Below are 11,385 nucleotides of genomic sequence, written 5' to 3' on the forward strand. Positions count from 1 at the left end.
AGTCATTTTTATACACAGTAAAAATAAACATAAAATTTAACTTTGCTAARTAAAATTGAAAAAGGAACGGAGTACTAATGAGTAGAATTACAAATGTATACTTGATTGCTAATGCTTAAAGCTCCTCAGGTAACTGTAGCCAAGCAAGAGGGCATTCAAAGTTTAATAATATTTCTGCTCCTTTCACCCCTTCAGCATTTCTTTTTCTTATGAAAATCAGGKAAGCTTGTCTGCAGTTTAGCTATTGAAAACACATGCTTTTGCTTCAACAGAGCAACTAGTTGTAGAGGAGAAGCTTGCTCATAGAAAGGTGATTACCAGAGGCTGTAATGTCAAAAGGCCTCTGGACAGATCAGGGAATTTGGCCTAAGATCTATGCTCCAATTAAGAGTAAACTGAGTTTCACTCTGCGATGAGAAACTATCCTGAATGTGTAAGTGCATGCATACATGTGTTTTTATATCTCAGGCACATGCTAGCAAGAATTTTCTTCATGGAGAGCTTGAACTCATTCCAGCTTGATCTAAAATGAAGCTGCAATTTAGCAGATTAAGAAAATAATAATAATAAAAAAAAATTAAATTATTTATCTTTTGTTAGTGGAGTTTTGCTTGGATACTCAGAAAAAAGGCAATTGTAAGAGCAAGTCTTTAGCTAGCATATATAACACTTGACTTAAACCAGCTACTCTGGCAAGTTACCTTTTCTGGAAATTAAAATAGAAAGCTGATGAGGTTGTTTCTTTTTTTGTTCTTTTTTTTGTTCTCTTTTTTTTTTTTTTTTTTGATTATATTGGAATGGCAGAAAAGATATATGAGGGAGAGACCAACAGATGAAATACCTGGGAATAATTTTAGTGTCTGAGCTAGTAAATCTTCATGGCAAAAGTTGTTGAGCTTCTTAGAATGGATGGATGCTTGATAAATTTTGTGATGTAGAAAATGGCTACTCATGACTACATTTATGGTATTCCTTGATTTAGAAATGATTTGGCATCAATCTGTTTGGCCACGSTTGAAAGCTGCAAAGAGAGCAGCAGATGGGAGAAGTCTGTAGATCGTTTAAGAAACAAAAAAATTYTTTGTGGTGTGGTTGCTTTACTTCTCTTTCCCAGTGTTAGACCTGCTATGTTACTTTTGTAGAGTGTCATTTGTGCAGACTGTTTTGATAAACCTAAAGTGATCTTTAAATTTTTTAAATAGTGTTTTTTGTTTGTTTGTTTGTTTGTTTTACCTTTTTATGACTTCCTTTATGYAAAATGAGGTCAGGAAAGGTACTGTGCATTTGTAAATTGTTGTCTTTCTTTTTTGTATTAAGTTGTAGGACTGTCAGATTTGCTCCTTGTCCTTGTTTAAAAAAATGTGTTGGCAATCTCACGTTAGGGAATTTCTCATATGTTAGGCAGGATATGCTTATGAGCTTATCTAGGTTAGGACGATTATCAGAGCATACTCTTTAATATAGGTATCTGTTTTGTGTAACCATAAATATGTTGCAAGGCAAGTTGTACCAACAAAAGACTGATCTTGGCACTTGTGATGCCTTTGAAAGTATTTCTAATGTTTCTTTCTTCCCTCCTTGCTTCAACATCTGGTAAGCTGGTCTCACTAAAGAGAACAGGCTATTAGACAAAATCCTGAAATAAAGAAACAATTTGGAAGGACCTAGAAGAACATAGAAACTTTGTCTTTTCCAGTGTAACAGACCTCTGTAGATTGGGAGTAGTAGTATGTATTTGGTTTTATGACTCTGTTTTGCATGATACTGTGATAAGAGAAGTAAGGACGGACCAACTCAATGAAACTTCAGTAGTCCATCTCAAACTACTTTATAATTTTACTCAGAGTATATTCATTACTAAATCAGTACCAATATGGAAAGTTGTATTGAAGGAGTTCCACTATGATCTGCTGTGGCTATGYGTCTGCTCAGCAGTATTTTTATTAATTAGCTAGATAATAGAATAGAGAGTATGTTTTTGTTAAATTCGCAAATGACATAAAACTACGAGGGACTACCCGAGCAAAGGTTGAGGTGAGGTTTCAAAATGAACAAATTTCAAAGATAACCTGAAAAACATTCAAAAATACCCACTAGTTACCAAGTTCAAGGACATGGAATATGGTTACGCAAATGATCTGGAGCGAGTGGTTATGGGAGAGTGGGTTTGAAAAAGGTACCGGGGGGTAGTAGTTTACAAGTTGAACATTAGACATTTTCCTTGTGGGAAAAAAAGAAATCACTATACAGCAATAATATATGAAATAATTCTTTTGTTCTCGTTGGTGAGGCTTCAGCTGAAGCAATGGATCCAGTTTTGGATGTTGTGCTTCAAGATGTATATGACCAACTGGAGAAAATTCAGAGCCAAACAAAAAGATATGCTAGAGATCTAGCAACTACATTGTAGGAGAAAAGTTTTAAAAAGTTAGGGCTTAAACAAAGATTGCTGATTGTGGATAATAGGATAATAGTTTCACRTACGTAAGACTGTTGAAGAAAAGGAAGAGATGTTTAAATGTTTCTTTAACTCTGTAGTGAGTGTAGAGCTTTAGTTAAGGAAAAGGGGGGAGTTGTCTGCTGAAGGGAGGAGGGAAAAATATTGTGAGGAGGGAGCACAGAATGAGAAAATTGGTATGTTTGTTTCCCTTTGGTAAGCACATTACTTCCTTCTCTTCTTTGGATAAGAATAGATGTATTCAAGATAAAGAGTGGGCTTTCAGGTAGAATACTTGAAAGGTAAATGGTCATTTCCTGTGGATATACRAACATAGTAAAGTTAAGTACAAGAGCACGTATTTTGTGTGGAGGAATTTTTTGGTAGCAGTTCTGTCAAATTCTGTTGTACATTTTTCAAAGATAGACTGTGTACATACTGATGAAACTTGACAGTGTGACCTTTTCCATATGGGACAGAGCCAGCTTTTGCTGATGAGACTTGACACTTTTTTTAAAACAGATTAACAGACATCATAGGCCCTTTAAAAGCATATTCCAGAAATRTGGATCAGCTTATTGGTAGCGTTAGTAGGCTCTGCTGTTTCTCACTATATATACAAGAGTGACACTATATGCATTTGCTCAGGTTTATTTTCAAACCATATATGTAGCTGTTGAAACTGAAAGGCTAATCTGTTTCATTCATATGTTAAAATTTCTTGAATGTTTGCCATCACGAATGGCTTACATCATATTATGTTCTATGCTTTTCAAAATTGTTATAGATCTTTAGGTAAGATTCATGATAGCTTGACTATTTTTTGTGGTAAATCCAAATCTTTGTTCAGAATCTAAATGTAAAAAGCGATTATTCTTTATCTCTTTGTTATTGAGAAATACATGAATACATGAATCCGTGATGTCATTTAAAGGAGAAATCCCTACTATCTGCTGAACTGAGTTCAGGTATTATGAATTCTGAAGCACTGTGATTTATCAGTTATGATGATTAATATCATGCAGATAAGTGTTATATGGCATACTGGGGATATAGAGGAGAGAAATTTTGGATTCATAGGAATTGACAGAATTCTGATGTGCTATCAGGATTATAAACAAGCGCTCCTTATTCTGATTATAAAAGGAAACTTCTCCTTGAGAAGCATAAACAAAAGTAAAGATTGCATGTAGTGTTAAACAGGTATATCTGCTTAACACTTGGTTATAAAATATTTTTCTCAAACTGTTCTTGTGATGTTCAGAGTCAACCTATTGACAGTGTCACAGAATACTTAGTCTCAAGGGCCCCAAGTACAAATACGGGCCTGATGAAGCCACTTGATCATGTCATTGCCATGAATAGTCTCTCATGGCAAGTTAGTCTCTCGATCAGGGCCTCTGGTGTCAGTTTGTGGATGGACATGTTGATAGGAGTTGCTGAGCAGTTAGGTTTTGTACTCTGTGGATGATAAGCATATAATTTCAACGTTCTCCTAATCTCTGGTCTTTAGAGTTGGGCTGACATCTTCATTAATGGGAAAGATTTGGGGAATTGTTCATCACAGGATAATCTAAAGATGCCTCTGCAAAAGAGGAAGAGAACTACGTAATAAAACCTATTCCAGTGAGAATAAGAACAAGGTAAATGATGTTTCTGGAAAATGAAGACAGCCTGAGAGCAGGAAAATAGGTAACTGTGTAGACAGCAGTGAACAACACGAGTCATAGGAGATTTAAGTTCATATGCCATTCTTACTGTAGTTGCTATTTTTAATACTTAAATACAATCTAAATGCATGCAGACTTGCTGTTGGAATTCATATCCCTGAATTAATTCACCCTGACGAGCTTCATGGAAGAGATTGGGAATCTCTGGGCTAATAATCCACACTTGCCTATGAGAGCAGTTGCAGCTGTTTTCCGCATTTCATTCCTAAGAATTGCAATTCACATTGTAAAATTACTCCCTCAGCYGCATGCTAAAGACTGCAGTTGTATTTTGCATGCATCTGCTAACAGTCCTTGAGGTTGGTGGGTGACTGTATCCTTGAAAGGTGGCTTGCACTCTCTGCAATCATTCATCTTGTGAGTAGGAAATCCATTAAATTGTCTTGTGGCATTTTAACACTGGCAGCAGCCTGTGCTAGTTTTGTAAATATAGCTACTCTAGTTTTATTACTATGTTGAAAAAGATATTAAGGGTCCTAGCCCTGGAAATTTTGTTTTATACATGAAAATATTACTTACAGTAATCTTTAAAGGGGTCCTGGAAAAGGCAGGGTTGAAACTAGGAGAGGAAAGAAGGCTGCAGCTCTTTCTTCTTTTCCTAGTCTGTAGGCGGTTGTGAGCTAGTTCTGGCTGCTGAGTTTTTTCAGTGTAGCTGTTAGAGCTGAAATATGTTACCTTTATCAGTTTTTGAGTGCTATTCAGTAACTGCTTCCATAGCCGTAGGATTTAAAAACACTTCATTTCTAGGAARAATATGAAAGCAGCTTTGGAAAATGCTTGCAAGTTTTTTTTTTTGTTGTCGTTATCATGATTGTTTTTCAGCCATAGAAGTATCAGAAAGCTGTTAGAAAGAGTAACCTAGTCTCCTGGAGCATCTGTATTGTGTTAATGGGGCATGTAGTGGTCTTCCCCTCCTGTGGAAATACTTGAGGTTTTAAAAGTTTTAGGCATTCCACTTTGGAACTTAAATAGGACTGTTAGTGGTTTTTTTTTCCTTTTCTTTCTTTCTCCCTCTCTTTTTCCTCTCTGTGAAAAAAAAAGTGAGAGAATCAGGGGGAAGYGGGGAGATAAAAAGAGGAAGCTGTAGTTCTGCAGTATGCTGAAGGAGGCTTCAGCGTTTCCAAAATCAGATCATAACCATCATGACCTGATAATGTTAAGATTCTGAGTCAATATGTATTGCCAGTTCAAATTTGTTCAGAAACATTGCTATGTTCACTTTTTGCTTCTGGACTTTACTCCTGATTAAATAGTGTCCTTTTGCTTTAGAAAGCTTTTAATTGCACCTCTTGTAGCTATTCTACAAGTCATTTTGCCACTTCTGTCTCCTGCTCTGCTCCTTGATCCCTGCAGACACTGTTGCAATGTCATTGCTCTTTATTAGAGAGCAGGTTTCCCCAGCCCTCTATCATTTTCTCTTTAAACATTTACTGCAATTGGGCCTTCCTCCCTTTAACTTTGTTCCCTTCTGAGAGGAATCAGGGTGTTGCCCCTGTGATAAGGAGACCGCTCAGGAAAATGCTTTAGTTCCCAGAAGCTAAGGCTGCTCAAGTTCCCTGGAGTTCTCCTCAGGCCCGTGGGGTTAAGAGAAGAATAACCTTTCTCAAGGACGGGTCAAAACTAGCTCTTTGATCCTTAGCCTTTCAAAATTTGGGGCATATTTTCAGATTTGTTTTGCTAACACAGCAATCTATCATTGCAAGCCATRCTGGTCCTAGGTTCTGCACTGCTGTTGTTCCTTTTGTCCCGTTCAGGAGAGAAAATGTCAGCTTCTGTTTTCCTGCCTGGAGCAGCCTGAGGTGGACAGCCAAGGATAGAGGCATGTGCTTCAGCCAAGTGAATGACTTGTATTCCGCAGACATGGCAGCTAGAAAGTCTGTTGATGTGTGGTCACACAAATTGGTAAAGTGAATGAGTGCTGTCTGAAATGCGTGGGTTATTCTATTGCTTCCAGACAGCAAGTGTATATTTTGTCAGCATATATGCAGGTGTATGAAGTAGAGCATTGCTAGGACCGGATAGTCCAGCTCCAAGTCAGCGCCTATAGACCAACAGGCAATGAGAGACCCGGCACAGTGCATCTGTGACATAGGTTGCCTCCTGTGCCACTCATCTCTTGTGCACACTTGGCCCTTTTGCTGTCGTGCACAGCTTTTGTACTGGAGCACTTGTGTTTAGCAGCTGCCAGAAACCAACTTGTGATAGAACAGCTGTGGTAAGCAGGAGTCACTCCAGGGTAATCAGCATGACTCAGCCCAGCTGAGGACCAAGTGATTGTGGTGATTTTGGCAACTAGCCAGTTGCCCTCAGCGCTGTCTCTGCAGTTTGTTTTGTGCAATTCATACAGTTTGTGTACCATTTCTTCTTTGGCACATCCATTTTTAAATCTCTGTACTATTGTTTTCTTGGAGTTTTAAACTTTATCTGTCAATGCAGTCTTAAAATCAGGAAGGCCAGTTGCTGTACGACCCCGTGGAACTAGGGAATTAGAAATAGCATGACCTTAAATTACGTCAGTACGTGAAGTAGGTGGTTTTGCAGTCAGATGAGGGGAATATTTGCTTTTTCCCTTCTCCTTTTCCTCACTTTGTGTGTGCATACACATGCAGATGATGCAACCACTTTTGTGGGTAACTCAAGTCAGCTTCCTTCATTTCACTCAGTTTTTGGGACTAAGTCATGGGCCTGCAGAAGATGCTAGTGATAATGCAGGTGCAGCCGGTGTCTTGGGGGACGTCAATACATGTTCCTCCTTCCTCTTTTGGGCATAGTATTGGATACAGCAGGCCCTTAAGATCTTGGGGTGGAGTCACAGGCAAGAGTTGAGCCAGATCCCAGAGGACTTTCATCTCACCTTCAGATATAGCTAAACACTCAGCCTTTAGCCATGGGGCAGCAGTGCAGCAGCTGAGGTGATGATAGTATTTTCTGGGAAGTGGATGTGGTGTGGTTTTCCCTATCCCCTTTCCCCACTCCTCCACGAAAAAAAAAAAAAACGGGGGAGGGAGGAAAAAAAAAGAGAGAGAGGAGAATTTAAGTGAAGGAATTAGTGGTTAGAGCAGACTGCAGTGCCAACCTGCAGTAATGACCATGACAGCCTCACTGATGACAAGACATAGTGCAAGCTGTTTCATTTGCATGAATTCGGTCAGGCTGGACTTGAGGAACACGTAGGAGCTGTGCAACTTGCCAAACTAGCTGGCACTGCTATTAATATAACATGCCTGATGGTCTAAAGCAACTTTGAACGTGGCAAAATAAAACATCTGCACCCGTGTGGTGGTACAGTGGGCAGGTAGGTGCATGCCAGCCAATGTAAATGGGAACTTTCAAGTGGCAGAAAACTCGCCACAGCCTCCTGTGAATCCACTTCCTAGAGATGTCATGTGCCAGAGGTTTTACAAGGGGCTGTTGTTTCTCCAATCGTGAGCCCACTGGCAGAGTAGTGGGGAGGATGTCTGCTCCCAGCTTGCTGAGAACTGAGGCAGCCTCTTCTTTGATATTCAGCCAGGCTGTTTCAATGTCACCTTCCCCACCGTAAAGTTCTGCCTCCACTTGTGATCCTTCCACACTTCTAGCATGACACTTTGCTGCTAGTTTGTGATCAGTCCCAGATGGTGCATGGAAAGAATGACATGGTTAAAATCTTTCTCTGTTTCATTTATATAACTTTCACTCTTAATATTTTTTTGTTTTTGTTATTTCTCTGCTATTTTAGTTATTAAGGCTCTACCCACAATGGGATTTCCCCTTAGAGCTTCCTGCTCTTGCTATTATGATTTCATTTCTAGCCACAGCTCTGTTGTAGGCAGCCACCACCATTCTAACCACTAAGTTGCCCAACCTCTATCTGCTGGTCACCTTAGCTTTTTCTTTGATAGAGATAGAAGTCATATTTTAAGAACAAATCATCATATCTGTATATTTYAGCATGCATAAACAATGCTGGAAGGGGGGCAATGCACCATGCTGCCACTATTTTTTTTTCCAATTCACTTTATAATATGGCCACCGTGCTTTAAGCACAGAGCTCTGCGTTGAAAACTGCAGGAACTTAGAGCTGCTGTTTTATGCAGAAGCGAAGGGCACGGTTGATCAGCTGCTTCCAGGAAAGCAGAGGTTTCCGCTGAGGTCTGGCAGGTTCTGAGGAATAGGTTGGCTCACCCTGACCACCAGGATGTTGTCACCTTGCAGCTCCTGGGTTCATGGAGTTTAAAGACATCCTACTTTTTTCCTCATTTCGAACTTCATTACTTGGAATCAAATGCCACTTCCCCRTTTTGCTGTAGAGTTTAAAAAACATACTAAATGAAGTAGCATAGCTAACACATTGAAAATCTTGACTGATAAAATCACTCTGCAAACTTACTTCTTTTAGCATTAGGTAAAATACTGTTTTAAATGCATTGGCTGCCGGTATGTTGTCAATGGTGCCATTCATGGACCTGAGCAAGTGGGGCTGGCAAGGAAAAGTCAGCAAACAAAATAAGGAATAGCTCTCTGGGGCTAGGGATAACTTGAATTTCTGCTCATGCAAACAAGCAAAAATCCTATCTTCTCATCCATTTTGCCCATCTTTCATATGTATTTCCCTTATGATATGTTCAAAACTTCTAATTGTCTTCAGAAACTTGTATTTAGGCTGTCTTTACAAACAGCACTGCTTTTGAAACAGTATTTTACTCTGATTTTACACACTAACTGAAGCGCTGAGGGTAGAATAATGAGTGCCTACCTTTCTGTGGGCTAGCTGATGATTCTTCAAATTAATTAAATTTTGCCTGAAGTATGATCTTTACAAAAATGGATATGTGATCATATATTCACTTCTCAGTACCTCTGGAGACAAATGTCATGCTGACCATTCAAATGAGTATTATGCAAGTACTGACAAGACTGAGAATAATTTAAGTTATGTGTAGGTGTGAGAACAGTAGTGATTCTGATAAATTCCCACGTTAAAAAGCAACTTGTTTGATTCATTACTTGTTAAATGGGAACAAGATGATTCAGGAGGAATTTTCCTTGATACTGTTCTGCCTTGTGGAAACTGTATAAAAGCTGTCTGTAGTACTGGTGATTTACAATTATAACTTTAAATCTGGAGTTGGGATGATGGAGGGAAGCTACTTTTAATAACCAGGAGCATTATTTTGTCTGCATTTCTTCAAGGGGGTTCTCAAAGCCCAGAGAACCTTCCAAGGCTGTATGATACCTTCCTGGATTTCTGTGATAGACTTATTCTTGGTATTTTTCTTATCTGTATGGTCATACATACCTATGAGATAGACTGTTTACATACTGAGAGGATTATAAAATAATTTCCACCTCAGTTGCCTCTGGTTTCTTCAGACCATATACCCAGTTCTGATCTTGGTACAGACAAGCCCCCAGGCAGACCGAACTACTTTTACATTATTTCAAAATACACCTTAAAAACTCACAGCTGTTCATATGGTATCTTTTGTGTTCCTTTGCTTGCATTTTTCTTTAACTTAGCTTCATGCTTGATAGAACCTTAAAAGTGTAAAACAAAAGGAGGATTTGGAAGCAGCAGAATTAACTTCTGTATATTCTGTGGGTCTCTAAAAATGACATGAATAAAAATGTAATCTCAGTACCTTGACGCTATTGTGTGGTTTGACTATGACTTGTGCTTACCTACTTTTTTTTCTATTTCAGGCCAAACAAACAAAGTAGCCAAGGAGGCAGCCAATAGATGGACTGGTGTGTATGCATTTATGTTGCTTAACACAGTTTCAGACTAGAGTACTTTGAGTGGAAGACCTACTCATTGTTAAGGATCTTGTATTTAATTAGGACTTGATCTAGAATGGCCTTGACCTTTCAAAGCCTAAGGAAATATATTTTAGGTATAATTTGTCACGATCCAAAAGTAATGTTTTTGCAGTTTAATTACTGAATGTATTTCACATCACATAATAGATTTCCTCTTCTGATACAACTTTGCATACCATGTTGAAACGTGCACCTCTGGGTTTTTTTGGTGGAGTTAAAATATTTTAAGATGGGGAAAGTTTTAATAGAATGGCCTGAAATGGTTGTGGTAAGTTTAGCACTGTCATAATTCCAGGTATTCAGAAAGTCTAATTTCCTTTTCTGAATTTTGGTCTGACTCTGAAGATTAGACTGTTGTATGGAATCTTATTGCTGCCAGCAAGTGATGGATGCTAATATTAAGTAATTATTTCTCAAACTAATTTATCAGCTTTGACATGAGGGAAAAGTGCTACARTTTTGAAGAAGGTTATCAGAGTAACGTTTGCATGGAAGTTCAGCTCAATTTCCTGTTGCTTAGCTTTGCTATATTGGTATATATTTCTCTTTCACTGAGCAAGTAATACATATGTCCTTACCTTTGTAAAAATATATTTTAATTAGTACTAAATATATTTTATTTAGTGCTAAGTAAAATAATGCCATTAGCAAAAGTCTTCCGAATGTTTTAGATATGTTTAATAMTGATGTTCAGATACTTTCCAACTACCTACCTTTTTCATGTATGTGGTGGTAGTGCAAATGGAAGAGTATTGTAATCAAGATGATAATTCTTGCTTTCTTATTAAAATAAAAATATTTTTCATTCTGTTTACAGATAACATMTTTTCAATAAAGTCCTGGGCCAAGCGTAAATTTGGATTTGAAGAGAGCAGAATTGACAAAAGTTTTGGAATCCCAGAAGATTTCGATTACATTGATTAATGTTCAGCAGTTGATTGCTGACACAATTGTACATAGTTTRTTAAATATTGCTTAGTTGGCATTTATACGTATATCTGAATCCTCACCAAACAAACTATCCCCTTTTAATTTTCAGTTTTTGTTGAAGTTAATAAAATTCTAAAAATACTTGTTCCACTTTTTTTCACCTTTTTTTCATCCTGGTACTCTGGACAATAATTTGCTTGGTATTTGTGTGAGACAAGCTAAGAATGGACAGGGGTTATAGGGAATGATTACCACTTTTTTTTTCTTTAGCTAAATGGAAGTGGTATAACTAAGAGCTAGAAGCTCCAAGGAATTCTGTTTAAACAAGCTGAAGGCTTTAGAAATAACACTAGAGGTTATGAAGGGGGTAAAAGTTTTTCCTGATCAAGATAATGACATAAAAAAAGATGTATAAYCCTTTAAGGGAGAACACTGAGGCAGTACGGAGGTGAACAGAAAAGCCCAGGCTTGATTTCAGCTTGTTCTTTG

At 38.1% G+C, this 11,385-nt stretch overlaps 1 protein-coding gene across 1 annotated transcript in view; it reads left to right on the forward strand.

The window, feature by feature from the left end:
- Positions 1-11,046, forward strand: part of MND1 (meiotic nuclear divisions 1) — a 45,757-nt gene extending 34,711 nt beyond the window's left edge. Inside the window, exons 9-10 of the mRNA XM_085300672.1 lie at positions 9,850-9,894; positions 10,784-11,046. Coding sequence (XP_085156798.1) covers positions 9,850-9,894; positions 10,784-10,890 — 152 coding nt within the window. The 3' untranslated portion in view covers positions 10,891-11,046. The remainder of the gene's footprint in view (positions 1-9,849; positions 9,895-10,783) is intronic.
- The last annotated feature ends 339 nt before the right edge of the window (positions 11,047-11,385 follow it).

The sequence above is a fragment of the Rhea americana genome, unplaced genomic scaffold (assembly GCF_003343005.1).
Source record: "Rhea americana isolate MKP2758 unplaced genomic scaffold, rheAme1 scaffold_167, whole genome shotgun sequence".
NCBI classification, from domain to species: Eukaryota; Metazoa; Chordata; class Aves; order Rheiformes; family Rheidae; genus Rhea; species Rhea americana.